General features: G+C 33.8%; 1 protein-coding gene across 1 annotated transcript; it reads left to right on the top strand.

The window, feature by feature from the left end:
- Positions 1–13678: 13678 nt before the first annotated feature.
- THE1 (protein kinase family protein) lies at positions 13679–18999 on the top strand. Its single transcript, XM_006841695.4, has one exon. The coding sequence runs from the start codon at positions 15990–15992 to the stop codon at positions 18519–18521; it is 2532 nt and encodes an 843-aa protein (XP_006841758.1). The 5' UTR covers positions 13679–15989; the 3' UTR covers positions 18522–18999.
- Positions 19000–23112: the final 4113 nt, after the last annotated feature.

Raw genomic sequence — 23112 nt, 5'->3', positions numbered from 1 at the left:
TGCAATGTGACTGATATTGGTGCTTCGATCTAGCTATTTGGCCTTGAAATTTGGTTTTCAGAATGCATAGCCAAGGTTTCATTTCCTCGGAGTCATTATGACGTCTTCTAGCCTTCTTGGAACTTACTTTTGGGCGGTGGCCCCATCCAATCAAAATTCATTGATTTTGGTAAACGGAGATGACAACATCGTTTAGGGTTAATGATGGATAATCATTAGGTTGTCAACCCTGTATTCTGATGTCTTACGAATGATGGTTGTTTACTACAATATGCATTTAGCAAGGCTGTTTCGTACAATATGCATTTAACAAGGTTTCCATCCTCATCATCCTTCTGGCGAGTAATGATTGCTTTTCGTTCATTTCAATGTCAGGCGGTTAGACCGCTCACCTTGGCCAATCAGAGATAGACATTGCTTGAATCTGCGTCGGTGAAGGTATCTCCTTCGTTTTGTCTCCTCATTCCAATGTCGGTCAGTTAAACTACTCATTTGGCCAATCAAAACTCGGCATGGTTCAAAGTTTTGCTAATGTACAAGCTTGTAATGATTACTTTTCCTCATCTCGATATCAAGCGGTTAAACTGCCTATCCTGGCCAATCAGAGTCAACTTTGAATATAGCAGAGGTGTCACCTTTGTTAACGATCATGTGAAGCTCGTCATATTTGAATTTGGCCCTTGTGCGGTGATGAAACCTTCACTTATTTCCTTCCTAGGAACACCTTGCCTAGCCTTCTACTTCCGTTCGTTTTTACTGGGTGTACTCTGCCTTACGTCAGGGTCACGGAAGGTGATTTGTCTTAGGTGATTTGGGATGGCTTGTTTTTAATGTGATTGGGCCGCGGTTATTGAGTACATACAATTTTTTCAATCGAGAATAGGTTATCTACATTTGAACCCATGTGTTGGCCTTCTTTCTTGGTTACAAAAAACATGATTATCTATCAAAAACAAGTTGCCAAACATGTTTTTACGCAAGACACCCTGGGTATACAAAACATGGTTTTGAACACCCTACTATCCAAATGACCCATAAATAACTACGCCAAATGCCCAGTATCAGATCAACTCCACCATTATTTCTGCATAAAGATGATGGAGACAAGATATTCTTGCACAAAAGATTACGGCTTAGTGACGATTATTCCGATATATTTATTTTATTTATTGTATCACAAGAATTTTTAATCTAATGATTACTTTACAAGTAAAATCAACTTATTGCCATATAATGCTTCTAATTATTATCATGATAAAATACTTTACTGACAATAATATATGTCATTTGAAAATAACACTAATTTGAAAAGAAACATTCCACTTATCTAGAAATAGCACTGAAATATTGAACTGGGGCAATTCCTATAAAATTAATGATTTATATATAAGTTCAAGCTAGAGTATGGATATCAATGTTTTATATTTTATTGGTGTTATACAATAGAAATTATGATTCTATTATGTGTAGTTTCAAATAAGACTTACCCATCCTAACTAAAATTTATTCCATAATAAGTAATAGACTAATTTAATTTGAGAAAATTTACAAAGAAAAATATCATTTTGTTTTTCAGAATTTAAAAGGGAAAAATTTATATAAGGTGTCAACTTGTACTATAGAAATAACATGTACATCAAAAACTCATTAGAAAATATTGTTTTGATGCTGAAAAGCCTCCAATTAATCTTTTCGACCTCGAGATGTGTGGGATTTTTTTTAAAAAAAAGGTTTCAAATCTAAGAAATAATGCATTTTGTAATGTATTATCTAGAACGTCTATTTCTAAAAAATTTAATTGTTCGTAAATCTACTTTTATCCATACTGTTTTTTAAGCTTTAAATTTTATAATTAAATATGACAATAGATTTGTTAACCAACATAGGAATTTCCAGACACTTCACGTCTTATTTTGATTGTTTAACGCGCCAACATGTACAAAGCTCGCCTATCTGAAAATAAACAGTTATATTTCATACCGTATACTTGGGTCTTGTTTTAATTATATTTATCATACATCAAGTTAAGCTCAAATGTGACGTATGCAAACTTCCAATATAAAAAAATACAGTTTGAAAGAAATAAAATCATCAAAGTATGCTTGAATCTTATAGGGGCATTTTGGTTAATTTTACTAATGAATAATAATTTTATATATTTTTTATATGTACGTAATGGTTAGAAGTAGGGGAAATATCGTTAATATACCTATATTTTACTATAATCAGAAGAAAAAAAAAAAAAACCCAATTTTTTAAAACCTCACCTATACTCTTTCTCACAATTTTTCAAATTTTTTAGACCAAAATAACCTTCACGGTAGTCTTTTTACCGTAAAGAACATTATGGTAATTTAAATACCATAATAAATTGAAGGAGCATTATGGTAATTAAAATACTGTAATAAGTTGAAAGAGTATTACCGCAATTAAAATAATGTATTACCTTAAAGTAGTATTACGGTAATTTAATTACCATAATAACATTATGGTAATTTTAATACCATAATAAATTGAAGGAGTCTTATAGTAATTAAAATACCGTAATACCTTAAAGTAGTCTTACGTACCGTAATATTGCCCACGCCTCATTAAAATAATACAAAAAAATTTCTACTATCTCGGGAGTCTATTATCTATTTACTCCATTGACAAAAATCCTGCAAGCTGTATTTTTCAAATCTTAAATTTTTAGGATATACTCTCTACTACTTATAGAATAATTTCAGATAAAAAAATTTTTCAAGTAAATTTTTCTGTATATTAGAAAAACCTAACACTTCAATATTGAATAGAAACTATCCAATTTTCAAAGAGCTAGATTTAAGTGTCACAAAATTCACAATTCAATTCTTTCAAAGATAATTTAGTAATTTTTATATGATTCTCAAAATTTTAGAATAAAAACATTCTTAAATAGGTGTTTTTGAGCGAGGGAGTAGATCCACATCGTGCTCCCATGGGAACATAGATTTTTTTGAAAATACAGCTCCGAATAAGACTACCGTGAAGGGAGGAGAGGGTAGCCCTAATATTAGTTTCGGTTTGAAGCTTTTCAACCAATAGGGATTTAGAACTGACCGGAAAAATATTACGACAATAAGAATATTGTAAAGGCTTCCCCACACATTACAGTGATTAAATTACCATAATAATAATTCAAATTATTACCGTATTTAAACTACCGTAATATTTTTTGAATTGTTTACGGTGTTTTAATTACCGTAAAGCTTAAAATGTATTACGGTAAAAAGACTACCGTCAAGGTCATTTTGGTGCAAAAAACAAAACGAAATTTGTGAGAAATGGTGTAGGCAAGATTTTGAAAAGTTAGGATTTTTTTTTCCGATTTTGCTAAAATAAAGGTATATTAGCGATAATTTCTTGAAGAAGAATGAATAATTATTTTATATATACTTTTTTATTCAAATAATTAAAAAAAAATATCACAATCATTCTCACTCATTAGATATCAAATTTGATGGTTTGGAGTGAGTCACGAAGTCCAATAATTTTTTTCTGAACTTTTTCTATTCAATATCACTCTTACAACCACCCAATTTAAAATTTAAGTGACAAAAATGATTGTACCCTCCATGTCCAATAGACAAAAAGTGTTGTTTGCATAGAGCCAAGGCTCAAAACCATCCAATTAGAGCCTACCTTCAAATAGTATTGAGAAATATTGTTTCAATACTAGAAATCTTTGTCATAACCTTAAAATTTAGTGTCATCTTTAATTATAAAACTTAAAGCTTCAAAGATAGTATAGATCGAGCATATCTACGAAAACTTTAAAGTCTTGAAATTGACGGTCCAAAAATGCGTTACAAGATGCACGATTTCCAAAACTTGAAATTCATTTTTTTATGATATCCATGCATCTTGATGTTGTGATAATCAATTTGAAAATATTTGAGTATTGAAACAACTTCTTCTAGTAACTTTTTTGAGGTAGGCTCTAATTTGATTGTTTATAGCCTTGGCTCTATATAAACTTTCTCCAAAGATAAATATTATCTTTGTATCCAATTTCTTATAAAAAAAGGATGCAGCCATATATAGAAATGTAAGCTTGGCAATAAATATATTTTTGAAATATAATTTGAAAATAATTTTTAGAGAATATATAGTCTCTAACATGGAGGTCACGAATATAAAAAAATAAATAAATTTTAAAAAGTATAGATAACAATTATATTAAGAAAACATTTGAACTGTTAATTACAATTGTTGTTAGATCGATGCTTTATAAATGCATCCATCTTTAAGATCGATGCTTTATATCTCTATACTGTACAAATGCGATCCTGCCCGCATAAAACAATTGTTCTAACAAAAACTCACATTACTATGATAATAAAAGTCCAGACCCGGTTTCTATGCGGCCAAGCCCACATGTATAGAAATGCGAGGCTCTTAGTAAATCTATTTTTGAGATGGATTTTAGGATTTAATTTTTAAAGACATGTAATCTCTAACATGGAGATCATGAACATGAAATAATAATAATAATAATAATAATAACTCGGAATAACAATTCTAGTAAAAAAACATTTGGACCATTATATTTAGATGGAACAATTTTTTTTTTTTTTTAAGTAAATCAGTGGGATAAACCGTGATAAAGTCCGAGCGGATTTGAGCCCCTGCTCTTTGGTAGGAATGGAGTTAGGACATGAGACTCGTCAATTCTACTTTCAAAGTTCGGGCTTTTAAGATAGAAGCTCTACACTATCTAGACCACATTTGTAGAAATGCGGTAGATGCTCTACACTTTCTAGACCACATTTGTAGAAATGCGGTCCAGCCCGAATGTATAGTTGTGCATGTAGGATAAACGCTGATCGGTGTAAAGTCGCCGACGTGGAATATCCGTCTCGCTTAAGTGTCGTAATCGACGCAGTCGCTGATTCTGGTTGCGTCACCCACGGGCACTTGTTTCTTGATGACGTGGCATAGCAAGTGAACAAACATCTGACATCAGCCACGTTACAATGACACGTGGCACTTGAAAATGCGCCTCGTCAATCGGTGCATTTCTCCTAACCCAAACTTATCCCTGTAATTTCAGTAAAAATGATTACTTAATTAAACAATGACTTCATTATTTCATAATTAATTAGAAGAAATTTACATGTCAAAAATGATGTTAGAATGGAGAAATCTCGCCGCGCCGTCCGCTTATTTTTACGGCGCGATGAGCGGTGGCAAATTGAAGCCACGACCTGCCCTTTGACCTTCTTCCTCTTAACAGCTGGCATGAACAAATTTCAGATACGTATACGTAAATGGAAAGTATAAAAACGAGACCTGTTTTTTATACATGGTGGTCCCATGGGACTATCGGATGTGCAATCGGGTATATGTAATTATTCCATTCATGAAGTTCAAACTTTAAAAGAAATATTCTCAAACTTTGTGATTCATCTAAGCTATCAAATTTTACATTAAATACTTGTAAGGAATTGTGAGCACTTTATATCAAAGTTATATGGTCTCATTGTATACAATCTCATATTTTAAAAAAAATGATTTCATGCAACAATTGTATAGTAATATTGTAACCATCTTCAAAAACCATATTAAATACAATTGTGATTTCATACAATAATTGTATAGTAATATAACACAATTATATTAAAAAATCATATTAAATACATTTGTTTGACACTAATTTTTAAATGTACACTCTTTTCATTCTAGAGAACAATCACAAAAAATAAAATTATAAAAAAAACACCTTAGAAAGAGTTTTTCTAGCCCAATTAATATAAGCAATTCATTTTAGTGAAAAGGTTAGATATAGGCCTCATAAAGATTTTTTTTTATTCCCAAAAATTTTATGTAGCGTTATCATCATTAGATTAACAATGCTAAAAGAAAAAGAAGTGATTTTGAATTTGTTAAGGCCTAGATATTGAAATTCATCCAATGGATGGTTGAGATTCATTATTGGAGGGTATTAATTTTGACCATATTTATAGAGCAAATTGAATTTGTTTTTTGTGGGATTGATTATGAGGATAAAGAGAATGTGTATGCAAAATTTAAAGTCATATAAATACCAAAAACATGATTTTCTTGATGTATGGTTGCAGTATACTACTACACAACCTTTGCATGAAATCATTCTCCTACGTTAAAACGTAGACGGGGCACCCAAGTTTTTAGTGATCCACCCATCTCATCTTAGTACAAAGGAGACCTTTAACTTTTAATTTATTTTTATTTACTTTCCTATGTAACTGCTTTTCAAATCTTGTTTCTACCTGGTGATCCATATACCGCCATATCGTATATTTATTATTTTAAATTCTTAGGTATCTAATTAATGTTTTATACTAGCATAAGCGGTAGTATTGCGAGCACTAGGATTAAATTTCAGACTCCATTTTTATCAGGGGGCCAAATCTCTATTGACTTATCGTTTTATTGGGAAAAGGACAAAAGTCGTGGTGGTAGCACCCTATACTCTAGTCGTGGTGGTAGCACCCTACACTCTAGTCGTGTGGGCAGGTAGCCTAAATATTTTTTCTTTTATATTTATATTTTAATGAGGTTTCTACAAAGCCTAGGCTTCATGAAAACAAAATAAAACCTCACCTCAAATCCTCGTCTACAAAGTAAGTTTGGTGATGAAAATATCTATGATGTCTCTAAAATCAATTTGCAACACCAACAATAATATTTGAAACTCAAAAAATGGTACAGATATTGCGGATTTGTAAACACTTATTTTTAAAGTAAAATAGACGGTTTAGATAATTTTTTAAAAATATACACTGTTTTTAGAGCTTGAAATCTTTTTTTTTTTTTTGACAACCATAATACTCAAGTCAAGATGATCAATGTAAATGTTTTCTTGACTTGCAATTTTCAATGAGCAGTGAGGTGAGGATTTACATATTTTGAGAGGGTTTTCGTCTATCAAACTATATTCCTTTCTTTTTTCGTTAACTTTTTCTTTTTTTCTTTTTTTTTTCAATGGTTGATTGCATGACCCCAACAACATATAAGTTATAGGGAAAAGTTTATATAGAGCCGAAGCTTTAAACCATCAAATTAGAGCCTACCTCAAAAATTTCACTATAAAATGTTGTTTTGATGCCCAGATATCATCCAATTGATCATCTCGACATCAAGATGCATGGACATGAGAAAAAATGGATTTCAAGTTTTGGAAGTAATGTATTTTGTAACACATTTTGGATCGTCAATTTTCAAGATTTTTACACTATTTTTAAAGCTTTAAACTTTATAAATAAAGATGAAAATATATTTTAAGGCTATCACAATGATCTTCAGTATTGAAACTACATTTCTTGATACTATTTGAAAGTAGGCTCTAATTTGATTGTTTAGAACCTGGCTCTATACAAACCGCACCCTAAGTTATATGGGACCCCACTTATAGCTGTTCGATCTGATTCGAACAGCTACGATTGTTCATACCACAATGTCACGCCAAACATTGTTTTATTTTTCATTTTGTTTACAAAATATTTATGGATGAAATTTTGGGCGCCTCATCAAAACATTACGGCGAACCTGCAAAAAATAAAAAATAAATATTTTATTGTAAAATAAAATGACCAAAATGCCCCTATAGTTTTCAGAGGTATTATGTTAATTTTTATCACCACAAAGTATGTTTTTATTATATTTATCACGGCCACCCCCCATCAGATCTATACAAGTCGTAAATTGTATTTCAAAATTATTTGTAGAATAAAAAGAAAAAACAAAAACCTATGAGTCGTCTGATCAAGATCTGACGGTTTGGAGCTAGCTTGTAAGATTGTGACTCAAGCTATCTTGGCCCTCTACTCATATCTAACGGCTAAGACCAAGGGTCACATATATTATATATGTGAGTGGGGTCACATCTTTCTATGTGATTCCACCTATATGTGTGTGTGTGACCCCTGGTCTCAGTTGTCGGATATTTGATGTCGATTAGACAACTATTTTTTTTTTTTTACAAATAATTTTATTGCAAAACTTGAGGCATGCATAGATTTGACATGGATGCACATGATAAAAAATAATAATAAAATATTTCTGGTGATTAAAGATTACTATAATACCCTTGAAAATTACAAGGACATTTTGGTTTTTTTTTTTTAAATAAATTTTTTTCCCAAGTTCACCTTGATTTTATGAAGGGATGCCCAAAATTTCATTAAAAAATATTTTGTAGAAAAAAAAAACGAAGAAAATATTTGGCATGACGCCGTGGTATGAATAATCGTAGCTATTCGATTGAAGATCGAACGGCTAAGAAGTGGGATCACATATAACTCATAGGGTGTAGTTTGCATAAGGTTGCAACCTTAAACAATCCAATTAAGGTGCACCTCTAAATTTTATCATAAATGTAATTTTGATATAAAAATTTATTGGGATAGTTTGAGAATTTATTTTCATCTCTTATTATAAAATTTTAACTCTAAAAATAGTTCAAATCAAATAGATCTATAAACACATGAAAATCTTGAAAAATGTACGGTCCAGAGAATATGTTGTAAGATAAATATTTCTTAGACTCAAAATCATTTTTTTTTTTTATTCATACATCTCGATGTCAAGATGATCAATTATAGGGTTTTTCAACATCCAAATAATCTTTTATGATCGAATTTTTAGGTGCACCTTTAATTCTACATTTTGAAGTTGCAACCTTATATAAACGTTTCTCTAACTTGTATGCTGTTGGGATCACAAGGAAACATTTTCCGTTTCTGTTTAGAGCTCAGAGGAATTGGAAACTAGAAAGCAACGTTAAACCATGCCCAGCTGCCGGACATCGGCCGTTCGTCAACGTCATAAAACGGACGAAACAGTTTCTCTGGCAACGTCATAAAACGTACGAAACAGTTTCTCTGGGCCGTTAGACGCCGTTATGCAAGTTTGCCACAGTTTTTAAGACGTGGATTCGAAATTGGCCGAAATTTAGAGCCGTGCCAAAATCTACCCAAATTTGAAGTTGCGTTCCACGTGAAATCACGAAAAGTCATTCTTTTTTTTTTTTGTTTTAATAATAACAATATTAATTAATTAAATTTCCTTAATGTATGAATATTGTGTACACTAAGTAAATCATATTGTCTTCTTTTTCCCAGGTAAGAGTCTCTCCCAAGTAAGAGTCTCTCAATTTGGAAATTTTAGGGCTGAAAATTGAGTATCTGGTAATAAAATATTGTGTTTGGTTAACCTGTCTAAAATCATAGTGATTTTAGAAAATTATGTTTGGTCTAAGCTCAAATATTATAAATTAGGATAACTAAAATTGGCGAATGTTAATTATTTATTAAAGTTTTCATTAATGAGATGCTAATGTTTGTTGAATGAATGAGATTTTGAAATGATAGCTCATCCATTGTAAGTCCAGCAAAATGGACAATCTAAATCATAAAAAATAAAAAATATTTTGGATGGGGTGAGAACATGTATAAGTATTTGAATTTTGTTTTGTTTTTTGATACGCTATATTGAGTTAAAGTTTTGAACTTCTACACTTCTCACCCTAAAGCACATATAAAAAATGTAGAAAAAAATTATTTAGAAAAAGTATAATGATAGAAATACCTTCATGGAAGGTTGAGAGGACGCCTGAGTATTTCAATTTTATTGTATTTTTTATATGTCGGATTGATCTAAAATTGTGGGCATTTATGCTTCTCCCCTATCGCACTTCCCAAAAAGATAAATTAATTTAAAACTAAAATGACTTAAACACCCCGATACTCTACATTATAGTACACCTAAAGTGTTGTGGTTCTCAAGAATCGGATCTTGATCGGACGACCTCGAACATTTACGAGTATTTCAATTTTAATTTTTTTACATATATATTTATAGACAAGCCCTTCCCCCTTCTCCTTTTGAAATTGTAGCTAAAGGAATTCCTAAAAACCCTGATTTTGAGTCCAAAAGACCAAATAGTGAGTCATAGTTAACTTAAACCCAATTTAATTATTCCAAAATCTATCATAAGTCATAGTAGATCCCGAGAGCTTTCCAACCGTTCAAGAATCACTCAAATTAGACCTGTGGATCAAAAGTTAGAAGCTTAAGAAGTTCAAAGCAACACAATTATCAAAATACCCCTATACATGATGCAGTATGTCGCGGGCTTGTGTTGCACGACAAGTTGTGCATCGCGCAGTCCGATGGGCCCGGGAGTCCTAATCATTTTTAAAATAGGTTTTTAGGTTGGTTTTTGGTCCAAAATACTCTTGAAAATTTTAAAAATTGGCCTATTCTTAATCAAAATAGGACTAGAAGATTATAAGAATTAATTGCAACCCTAACCATAGTCTAAACCTATAAATACACCCTCAAATTTTCGAGAAAAATCATTCAAAAATACTAAATAAATCCCTAAAAATCATTAGGAGAATTCCCAGATAATTAGAAAACTTTCAAAAAATTATAGATGATTAGGAAAATACCCTAGAGAATTAGAAAAATCATAGAAAAATTAGGAAAATCTTAGAAAAACTCAGAAAAAATGGAAATTCATCAAAAATATCGAGGAAGATATGAAAAATCCTAAAACCCCTTGAAAATTAGGAAAAACCTCTAAAAAATTAGAAAAAATCTTTAGAAAACTTTAGGCTAGAGACCATAAACCCCAATCCTCTCAAAATCTCTCCAAAATCAAGATCAAATTCTAGGAACAAGTTCTCTCATATCCAAAATATTAGAGTTGTGCTTCAAGAAAGCAAGAGAAGGCATCCAAAGGTCAAAATGAACCCACGGTCTTGATACGGGCCCCTATGGGTTTTCTAGGTATGTGATCTTTTTCTCTTTTTATTTATTTTATTTTTCTGTTTTATTTTTCCGGTTATTTCTTTATTTTTTTTAAAATTAATTAGGAATTATAAGTTTTATAAGCTTTATAAACAAGTTATGGAGCTAGAGCTGCCAATAGGTTTATGGGAGAGTAAGATTTGTAAAGATCCACAATGCCTCTAAACCTATAATTTGAGTGATCACACTCTTTAACTCATTCTACAATAGATTTGAATTTATCTCATTCAAAGATCGACGCAAATTTGAGCATAAACAATATTAGATGAGTTGCAATTTTGGGCATCTACATATCTCAATAACTCACACATATAATATTTATTAAAAAATATTTTATAAAATATAAAATAATTAATTTGCATGTACAACTTTGAGAGCGGGTTTGGCCATTTACTTTTCATAAACTACTTTCTATAATTTCTATAAAAGGGCAAAGTTTATATAGAGCCGAGGCTCTAAACAATCAAGTTAGTGCCTACCTCAAAAATTTCATTAGAAGAGGTTGTTTTGATGCCCATATATCTTCAAATTGATCATCTCGACTTTAAGATGCATGGATATGAGAAAAAAAATGAATTTCAAGTTTTGAAAATAGTGTAGTTTGTAACACATTTTGGACTGTCAATTTTCAAGATTTTCATAGATCTCTCGATCTATATACTATTTTTGAAGCTTTAAACTTTATAAATAAAAAGTTTATATAGAGCCGAGGCTCTAAACAATCAAGTTAGTGCCTACCTCAAAAATTTCATTAGAAGAGGTTGTTTTGATGCCCAAATATCTTCAAATTGATCATCTCGACTTCAAGATGCATGGATATGAGAAAAAAAATGAATTTCAAGTTTTGAAAATAGTGTAGTTTGTAACACATTTTTGGACTGTCAATTTTTAAGATTTTCATAGATCTCTCGATCTATATACTATTTTTGAAGCTTTAAACTTTATAAATAAAAATAAAAATAAGGAAATCCACATTTGAGAAATGTGACTTTACCACACCATGGAAGAGTAAATAAATCGATCACAAAATGGGAAATGCGGATATCTCGTTTTGTGAACAGTTTTGTCATTTTTAAAATATGACAAAACGTCAGATACTTTTTCCTTAGATCTAATCAAGATGAAATTTGGATGTTATGTGTGCCACTTTGGATGGTTTTTATAAAGGGTGCGGTTTGTATAGTTTTTTATTGTGGTTTGTATAGAGCTTAGGCTCTAAACAATCAAATTAGAGCCCCCTTTCAAATAGTGTTGAGAAATGCGGTTTCAATATTGAAAATATTTTTGATAGTTTCATTGTAATTGCTGCAGTTTTACAAAAAATTCAAAGTCTAGCAACTAACTTTTTGGTTGCCAAATGTCCCTTTGGAGTCCTAATAAATGCCAGCAACTTGAAGCAATGGATGGAATGTAGAACTTGTTTAGATTATTTGGTACTAGCAATTTTAATTTCTTAGAAACCCAAAAGGCTGGAAACTGCAGTTTCTTTTGTTTGTTTACCTGAAAAAGTTGAAAGCCACATGTTTTAACAAATCATTATGTAACTCATCGATTAGAGTTTGAAATTTAATTTTTCAGCAAAAGAGGTAAGCATTTGGGGAAAGAGAAGTAGACTCGAGTTAGATAGAGAGAAGTCGGCGATAGGAGAGGTATTACTCTCTTTGCACACACACATCCACACATATTTCGGGGTACTTCTAAGTCATTGATCCCAACTCCAGTCTAACAAATATGGAGTACGGAACTATATCATATGGTGGCAACCCACACATAAAAATAGGCTTAAAACATAGGGGCGAGCATCAAGCCCTCATACATTGTCACCTTCTTGTGCCAAAAATTCTCTTAGTATACATTCTCAAATTATATTTTTAGTTTGTCACCTCTTATTAAGAAATTTTAAGTTAAAAAAAACAATGAAAATTTAATGGATTTACCAACAATTTTTTTTTTTTGAAAATGGATAGTGGAGATAATACATTACAAGATACACTTTTTTATAACTTGAAATCATTTTTTTTTCATATCGATATATATCTTTAGATTGAGATAATCAATTTAAGGTTTTTTTAGCATTGGAACAACATTTTTCTAATGGATTTTTGAGGTGCTTCTTACTTCAATAGTATAAGGTTAATATTTTGTATAAATGTTTTCCTTTATACACACAAGTTAATGCAAACTTTGGTGTTAGCAATGTTATTCGGACAGATCAATTGCCACTAATTATAGGTCTAGTTCAATTAAAATCGGTTCAACTACTGGTTAATCCAATTGAATCGAATTTTAAATACCTAGAAAAAAATATAATTGATAGTATAAAAATATAAATTACATTATAAAAAATCTTATCCAATTTTGTTTAGTCTGTCTCAAATTCATAGTAAGTATTAGCAGAGTTTTTATATTGGTTGCCTACCTAATACAACGCACCTCTTTTACCTGGGTTTGGGACAGGTTAAGGAAAATTTTAAGGTCCTCACCCTTCTTAGACCATTTGTTTAGTTTGTCTAATCGATCAAAATAAATTGGTTAGATCAGCCAAAATTAATTAAACATTGATTTTGACCGATTTATAATAAATCTAATTTTTAATTTAGCTCGTACCAACCAAAGCACTAGTCGATAGTCAGACCGACCATTCACTTTTTAACCATTACATATCTAAAATGTGTCATTAAATATGCTCAATGTAAGAAAAAAATTAAAACTGATGATCACCACTATCATAATCACTTATATCCAAATGTTCCCAAAGCAAGAAAGAAAAATTTTCAAATTAACACAGTATTAACATATCTCATTAACAATTAGGGACTTTGAAAAACTAAGACTTAAGCCACAAAATGTATTTAGGGTTCTCGAGAACCCGTAAATTGTGGAATTGGGAATCTTAAATATCGGGATCCCAACCAAAATCTTGTATATGAATGGCTAAATGTGAAGTAAATGAACACAACTATAAATCAAGTACGAGAACCAAAGAAAACATAAAAAATACACACCATCACAACACACGATTTATGTGGGTCACCTCGTGGGGCTACATCCATGGCCTCAACAAATCAAAATCCACTATCACAATGAAGATTACAGTTTTTGTTACGAGAGATATATCTCTCTAAACATCGGTAGAAATCTCTAACCAATCTTTCCTTCTAAACTCGCTATCCCGATCGCGTAACACCGTCGATCAATATCTTCTTTCCCACCACATTAACCGCTATCATAAATAACATTTCGAGAGCAACCAAAAAACTTTCTCTATCTAAAAGTGAAAACTTAACGCACCCAAAATCACATGAGAATACCTCCTCTCTATTGGAGGCTATCTTTATCTTTTGGAGACTCATCTCCATCTGGGATCTCTTTCCATAACCTCGAAAGGGGTTACCCTAAAAAAAATATGTATTATGTCTTTTTTAACCCTATTTTATAGGGATCACTTGAGCTTTTTTCTTATTTATTAGAAAAAAAAAAAAACCCGTTTTTATTTTTTCCATAATAACTTGGGTTGGGCCACAACAAGGCCAACCAGACCCTCTGTTCTACTAGCACGTTACAAGCCCAGAGATAATTAATACACCAGCGGTAACAACTCTTTCTCCTATATTAAAGCAATCTCAACAAGCAATCAACGTTAAAAATTAACAGAAACATGACACGTAACCGGATTTTGACACGTGTCATAATCTTCACGTGTAATGTAAACATTAACTACGACAACAATTCCATCAATAACACTCTTTTCAACTCCCCATCACTCTCCAACCTCCCCCGTAACGTTTACTCGATTAACCGAAACAGCCAATCTCCGTTCCGTTCGTAACGGAAGTGACGGGAAAGTAGTCCGTCAATCCTAACGCCGTCAATTGAAAAGGCCGCGCATTGTCGCGGCTCCTCCCGAAGTCGCGCTCCAGATTGGCCATTGGACCACTGTCACGCATTTACTGATCTCCTTTTGTTGGTCTTTTCGGTTTATTATAACCTTACAAAAAACTTACAATTCCATGAAAGTCCCTGCAGCATTTTTCGTATCTTAGGCATAGAGAGTAGGGGTACTAATGATATTGTATGAATAGTTGAGGTAATAAATTGAATTTTCCGATTTTTAATTGAATATACCGGACCAGACATACCAGCTTCTTTTCCCACTCCTTTTCTCGTTAATTTTTCTCCATTTTTCTCTTTTTTTAAGCTCCTCTTCAAAGAAGGAACACGCAAAGCTTGATATAAAATAGCAGAGCTGGTTTACAGTGCATCAATGGCAGTTTCCTCTAATTTAAATTCCAGCAGTTGGGAGAAACGTGCAGCAGAGTAGAGAAACCGAAAAAGTACCTACCCCAAAGAGTAGAGAGAGAAAATGGAATAAAAATTTGGAGGTACCCAAATAACAGCAAATGGCCATGGCTTAGTGAGAGAAATAGGAAGAAGAGAGAGAAACTTCAGCCCATTTGCAAGGAAGAGAAAGAAAACCCATGTGGGTCCTCTCTCACCTGTAAATGACAGGCTAAGCCACAGGCTGGAAGTAGCTGTTAAAAGAAGTAGAACAAGGTTACATCACCCATTATCTCTTTCTCCCTCGCCATCGCCATTTCTTCTATTTGTGGATGGATTGGCTTCTTGTCTCTCTACTTCGCATAACCCAAGAACGTGCCCATCACTTATCTCTCACAAGGTAAGCATTTCTAGAAGGAGAGGGGAGACCCAAGTTCCCTGCTTTTTCTTCTGAGGTTAGAGAGAGACAACATGTTTGCTTCTTTTCTTCTTACAGAGAGAAACCCAAGTTCCTACCTTTCTTGGTCATGCATTCTCTGTCTCTCTTCTTTCATCGACCTCATTTGCTCTTAAGATCTGTTACTTTCTCTCGTCTTTATCTCTGAGGTGATCCTTTTTCTTGCTGAAACCTGGAGGGGGAAGAATGTGTCATTGTTTCTCTTTCTTCATGTGGTTGTGAAGATAGCGTCTGGAGAGGTTGTGACAGAAAACAAACCTACAAGCTTTCTTTTTTATTAGGTTTTGAGATCTTTCTGAACTCTCAAAGCATCCTATCATTTCGATTTTGAGCTGAAATGCTTGGATTGCATTGAAAGTTCCTATTTTTTGTAACTGCAGAAAAGCTATATTGATCCCATTTTGATTATAGTGGCTTTTAAACTGGATTGAGATCGATGGAAATGAAGTTGGGGTCCTTTGATTTGTCTTCTATGGCTCGTATTCTTCTTGTTCTTTGTGTTTTAATGGTTTCCAAGTCAACTGGCACATTTTTTCCCATTGATAATTACCTTTTAGCGTGTGGGTCTTCTCAGAATGTATCTTCACAAGGTCAGGTCTTTGTTCCTGATTCATCCCCATCTTCTCTTCTTCAATTAAATAAGGGCATCACTGTAAATTCTAGCTCTACTGCTCCTTCCCCAATTTATCAGTCGGCTAGGGTTTTCACTGAATCCAGCACCTATAAGTTTGACATCAACCAAAAAGGTAGGCATTTTGTTCGCCTTTACCTCTGTCCTCTTTCTCACCCCTCCTACAACCTAAAATCTGCTACCTTCACAGTAATCACCGATGAATTCGTTCTCTTGAGCAACTTCACCTTCAAAAACCAGACCACTAATTACCTCTTCAAAGAGTATCTGATCAATGTAACCTCTGATACTCTTTATCTCCACTTTGCCCCCTCAAACAATTCGGTCTCATTTGTTAATGGGATTGAGGTTGTTTCAGTACCTGATGAATTGATTCCTGATCAGGCTTTGGCTTTAAACCCCTTCACTTCTTTCAATGGCCTCTCTGGGTTGGCTCTTGAAACAGTGTTTAGACTGAATATGGGTGGGCCTATAATAATTCCAGGAAATGATACATTGGGGAGAAGATGGGAGAATGATCGGAGTTACCTTCATGTCAAAAACTCTGCTCAAAATTACTCTGTTAATCCTTCAATAATCAAATATCAAACTGGAGTAACCCCTGAAACTGCCCCTAATTGGGTTTATGCTACTGCTGAGAGGATGGGGGACGCAAATGTGGTAAATGACATCTTCAATATCACTTGGGTTTTCACTGTTGATCCCGAATTCATGTATTTTGTTCGTCTCCACTTCTGTGATATAGTAAGCAAAGCGATGAATGAGCTCATCTTCAATGTGTACGTGAATTCGGTTCTTGCCATGCCTAGCTTTGATATATCTGAGAAGACTGGGAGTTTGAATGTTCCTTATTTCAAGGATTTTATTTCCAATTCTTCTACAAATTCGAGTTTCCTGTATGTTAGTGTTGGCCAGGATAAATCAAACCCCTCTGATGCAATTCTAAATGGTTTGGAGATCATGAAGATGAGCAATGAAGCTAAAAGCTTGGATGGTAAGTTCTCTGTTGATGGGATTCTTCCTTCTATTGCAAAAAAGAAAAATAGTAAGGTGGGAATTCTAGTTGGTTCTGCTATAGGTGTAACAGTTGCCTTGGCCCTACTCGCTTTCTGTTACTGTTGCTTTGTGGCTCCAAGGTCCTCTAAGCCAAGACCAAAGTCTCATCCATGGCTTGCCTTGCCTCTATATGGTAACTCTCAAACTATGAGCAAGGTCTCCACCACCTCTCAAAAGAGTGGGACTGCAAGCTTCATCTCATCTGGGGTATCGAGTCTTGGTCGTTCATTCACTTTCTCTGAGATAATGGATGCTACTAACAAGTTCGACGAGTCTTTGCTTTTGGGTGTTGGAGGTTTTGGAAAAGTCTATAAAGGAACCTTAGAAGATGGCTTGAAAGTTGCAGTTAAGAGAGGGAACCCAAGGTCAGAACAAGGAATGGCGGAGTTCCAGACCGAGATTCAAATGCTTTCCAAGCTCCGGCATCGTCACCTTGTCTCTCTCATTGGCTACTGTGATGAGAGGTCTGAGATGATCTTGGTTTATGAGTACATGGCTAATGGGCCATTGAGAAGCCATCTATATGGAACCGACCTTCTCCCCCTCTCATGGAAACAGAGGCTTGAGATTTGTATTGGGGCTGCAAGGGGCCTCCATTATCTCCACACTGGAGCAGCCCAAAGCATAATTCATAGAGATGTGAAGACCACCAACATCTTATTGGATGAGAATTTAGTGGCCAAAGTTGCTGACTTTGGGCTCTCAAAAACAGGACCAGCATTGGACCAAACCCATGTTAGCACTGCAGTTAAAGGGAGCTTTGGGTACCTTGATCCTGAGTACTTCAGAAGGCAGCAATTAACTGAGAAATCTGATGTGTACTCATTTGGGGTTGTCTTAATGGAGGTTTTGTGCAGCAGACCTGCTTTGAACCCTGGTCTACCAAGGGAGCAGGTGAATATAGCAGAGTGGGCGATGGGTTGGCAGAGGAAGGGCATGTTGGACCATATTATGGACCCATTTTTGGCTGGCAAAATCAACCCAGGGTCTCTTAAGAAGTTCGGGGAGACAGCTGAGAAATGCTTGGCTGAGTATGGTGTTGATAGGCCCACCATGGGTGATGTATTGTGGAATTTGGAGTATGCACTTCAGCTTCAGGAGACTTCTGAGGTTGCTGATCCAGAGGATAATAGCACAAATCATATTGCTGATATTCAATTGGGGCAGCTCCAACCGATTGATAATAGTATGAGCATCATTCATTCTGGTGCTGATGATGAACCAGAGGATGCCACCACAAGTGCAGTGTTCTCACAGTTGGTGAATCCTAGAGGGAGATGAGGCAAGAGTGTTGAAATTTTATGATTTAGTTTTATTTTCTCAAAAAGCAACTCAGTCCATGGTCAGAATTGGTCCATCCTTGAGGAAGATGAGCTCAAGTTATTTGTTTTTCATGATATAAGTTGTATTTTCTTCAGGACCCATCTTGCTGCGGTCCAATATGGTCATTTGGTTGGGAATTTGATCTTGATGGAGACACCCCCACACGGGTTCTTTCTTTTGTCCCTCTGTGCTGCATCTCATTTTTCATTGCTACTGTCTGTAATATAAGCAAATTTTTCCGGGGAGTCCAATGTGCAATGTTGTGTCCATTTGTGTGTCCATCCTTCTGTAATATCTCAGACCAAGCTGTGCTTTCAATATCCAAGGCAGCAATGATTGGTTTGAACTTCTTTTACATGTAGAAACACTCCTGCTGATATGCTTATTGGAAGAATAAAGAGCGGCACTGCACCTAGGATCACAAATTTGTATCCAATCCATATTCTAAATGTTCTATTTTTTTGTTATGCAATTGTTTGACATTTTTAATTTGGCTCACTATTAAGGAAATGTTAAGCTTTGGATGTTCTCTTTTCTTGGTACTTCATTTTTCAAGAATAGGTCATATATTGCTATTTTTTCTTACAAACTGGGTAATAGCAATTATCCTTTGAGTTTGTTTTATTAATATTGATGACGAGAAAGAATTGTCGTAGAATCCCAATTACATTTTATCAAAATGATATGGTCTGATATTAGTTTTCAAGTGGTTCAGATTAGCTACACAATCAAACAGAGGAATTAAATAATACGGTATTTTGCTAGATGAATACGGAAAATTTTTCAAGATTTTATACGGACACCTTACGTGATGTTAATTGGTGATGCCTCCATGCAAATATCAGATAGAATACCAATATGTGGTTATTATTAGTCAATTAGGTGCCTGTCACATTATGTGTGCCTCCATGCAAATATCAGATAGAATACCGATATGTGGTTATTATTGGTCAATTAGGTGCCTGTCACATTATGTGGTCTCCTTCTCAGTGTTTCTCTCAAGTTGAACTTTAAAACCTAATGTTTCAAATTTTCGGTTTAAAGTTCCTAAATAACAGGAATATCTTGCAGGGAGATGAGAGTTGCAAAAAAATTATCCTCGACGTGTCTAGGAATTGGTGACATAATAATATATGCAATTGGTGACATAATAATATATGCAACAAATACAAGTAGAGAAGCCAAGAAAGATTATATGCTTGAGCAGGAGCACATCATCCATTCATTCCCTTGGGTTAATTCCTGTTTAAGGACGCAATCGTTTGGGGATGTAACCTCCTCAACTTGGTACCTCAAAAAAATACAAAAAAAAGGCACCGTATATGTGAATTAAAAAAGTGTCCAGAGATTGAAAAAAGACATACTCCCTTTTTTCTATTTTAATGAAAATACTCATCTAATGATTTTAAACTGGATCCCAAATTTCAAAGGGAACAAATCCTCCTATGTAACTCCTTTGCCCATGAAAGTAAGTGTTACAGGGTGCTCTTGCAGGAGTATGCTATACTTGCCCAAAAGAGAAAACCTGAAATTTGGAAGAAACCATGCATGACATACTTGATATCCCATAAAACATCCATCTTTAATGGAGGAAAACCTGTGGAGAATGTTTTCATTGAATTCTAAAAGGGCAACAAGAACCCTTGCAGACAATTGCATGATATGGATATGACTTAATACCATTATGACTATATATTTTTCAAATTTACTGCCATGACTATATATACTTACAGGAACAAGAATACTTTGACAAAGACAGAAATGCATACGTACAATGTAGCTCCTACCTTGTATGAGACAAATATATGCCATCACTTAGTGCATATAGAATGATAGTAGAATACTATTTATCATTTTTATTTTAGTTTATTTCTTAAAATAGAACAAGGGGATCAAGAAGACATTAAGTACACAGTGGTGCACAAATTTAAATTGGAGGTCCCATCATGTATACCGTATATCATGTGCAAGGGATTTGCTTGAATCTTCATCTTAATGCATATTTCATTGAGCTTTTAGTGATTTTTATGCATGTCTTGAGAAGATATGCCAACCTATGGTCGAGATATATAGATACAATCATGAGGCAGCTGTCTTTTGAGTAAATCTTCAGATAGTGTTGAAGGGTATGGCACCCATTGTCAGTTTTATTTGTCTCTCTACTCTGGATCAAGATTGAATTTTAGGGAGGAAATGTGAATATTTCATCCATTTGTCAGCTTTTGTATTTTTGTTAAATTTCAGCATTTTACTCAATAGCATCAATGTTTATTTGTATTTGAGTTACAATTGGTCTAAATTTTCCTCCTCTATTCAACAAGAATGATTTTTGGATGTGTCTATCCTGCGAATTGGCAGTTCGGTCTAAACTCTAAACTATGTTTGAACCTTAAGCCATTGGAGTTCTAAATTTTGACAAATCCTGAGAGTATAACAACATAAATTTTACCGATTAATTAGTTCCACTTTCTCAGAATACTTCATATGTGATACTTTTCAAGTACCAAACAATATGATGGATTTGTTGAAACTTTTCATTTGAGTTGCTCCATTTCTTTGTGATTAATTTTTCAGCTAGATGACACACAAAACAGATGGGTCAACATGCTGTTATGAAGAGATAGATGCTTTCCTATCACTCTCAACATTTTTTGGAGAGAGTAACAGAAGGCCAACTGGAGAGAACTGAAGAATTATTAAGACTCATATCAAAGATGCTTCTGCAAATTCATAGGGTATGGTTTGATGATCTAATTGTTATTTAGTATGAGCACAATGTGCTTCTATTGCAATATCACTCATATGGGTTATTGTGTTCAAATGTTTCTATGAATTTATCTCTAATTGCCATAGAATAAAAACAGTTTTACACTTCCCTGCATACTTAAATATGTTGCATGATTTCCTGTAGAATATCCAGATACGCAAGGACATGGTATGTGAACCTTAACTGTTTGCACATGCTTGACAATACGTTTCCATTGGATTTATACAATAAATGAATAACCATAAAATTACAGCCAAATTGTTTTGGAAACAGTTGGATGGAAAATGGAAGCATGTTCTTGTTAATCATCTACCTAGACATGATCATTAACTCATCAACTCATCAACTCAATTCTGCTGCGATCAGACTAGTACAAAGTAGATGTCAAACACCAATTAAGCATTTGGTTCCCTGAACTTTGCGTCCATATGCATTCTCCCTTCACCCCTTTTGTCATATGATCATATCTATTGTTAGTTTCTTTTGTGGCCTTACATTTAGGCTGTTCGTAACTCGATATAGTTTTGCTGAGGTGATATCAATGCTAGTCCAATTCAAAACATCATCTTGGAATAACATAATTGTGTTTATGTGCATATATATATGTATTTCGTATCTGAATTGTCCCAGTTTGGCCAAGACAATTCATTTTTGGGCATTTTGAGATAGCTTATGTGAATGGTATGGAGTTTTTCTAAATCAAACAATTGGATTTGGTTGGTTGTTTGAATGGACCCAGTTTCAGTCCAAAATTAATCTAAGAGAGTTGAACCCAAGACGTATCACATATATACCCACCTAAAAGGGGTGAATCTGACCAGCATGCCATTTAACACAGCATTACAAATGCGAAGGATATATTAATATATACATTAATTTGTGAGTTGATTTTTTTTTTTTGGGGAACTCGAACTCTACTCGGGAGGGTTACTCGGACTCTCCCAAGTAACTCAGCTTGACCAAGGCACGAGTACCTTGGCCGAGTCTATTTTCTGAACATTGCTAAGAGGTGAGGGAATCCCAAATCTGGTCAAAAGAGCCTCCAGCCATTCGGGTTAAAGATTACATATTGACTTATTATGCTACTAACTACAAAACCGTAGTCTAGGACCTACCCTAATCACTTGTCATAATAGCAATTTCATATATGATGCAATTAGGCTCTTATTTTTTTTAGGAGAGAAAAGTTGGGTTTTGGGATTGTTTGGGCCTTTAGTTTTCTTTTATGGTATTTGTGTCTTCCTGTTGTAGAAAATAAAGGTGTATGGTTGGAAACTTATTTTTTTAAAAGATGAAGGTTTAAGATTTACTATAGATTAGTTTGTTAGATTAATTGGTTCATTAAAGAAGACAAAGTACCCAATGAAATGGTGGGACACCATCACCAACTATTCAAGTAGCTTTTAGAAGATGTGCACAACAAGCTCAAGGTTAGGTGATAAAAATGATGCAATTGAGGGTGGTTTTTTGGTCATTTTACTTTTTTTACGAGATAAATATTAGGTTTTTTCTGTAGTAAAGAATAGATGGATATAGTTGGAAGTTCATTTCTTTAAAAGATTGAAGGTTAGGATTTAATATAGTATGGGGATTACTGGATAGCAAGTTATGTTTAGGGTTGTTTTCTTTTATAAATACGAACCTACTGGAACATATAGAAGAATAGAAGAGATAAATTTATTTTGGATATTGTTAAGAGATCTTTTTAAGGGGTGGACACATGTGCTGACCTTGAGAAAGAGAGAATATTATCTTATTGTTTGTTTTTATCTTTTATTTTTC

The sequence above is a fragment of the Amborella trichopoda genome, chromosome 2 (assembly GCF_054954075.1).
Source record: "Amborella trichopoda isolate Santa Cruz 75 chromosome 2, AtrichopodaSantaCruz75HAP2 v2.0, whole genome shotgun sequence".
Taxonomy (NCBI): domain Eukaryota; kingdom Viridiplantae; phylum Streptophyta; class Magnoliopsida; order Amborellales; family Amborellaceae; genus Amborella; species Amborella trichopoda.
This window is presented reverse-complemented; position numbering and strand designations above follow the sequence as displayed.

Bases quoted from the DNA above. Each gene is read 5' to 3' on its own strand.
- THE1 (XM_006841695.4), top strand. From the start codon at position 15,990: ATGGAAATGAAGTTGGGGTCCTTTGATTTGTCTTCTATGGCTCGTATT.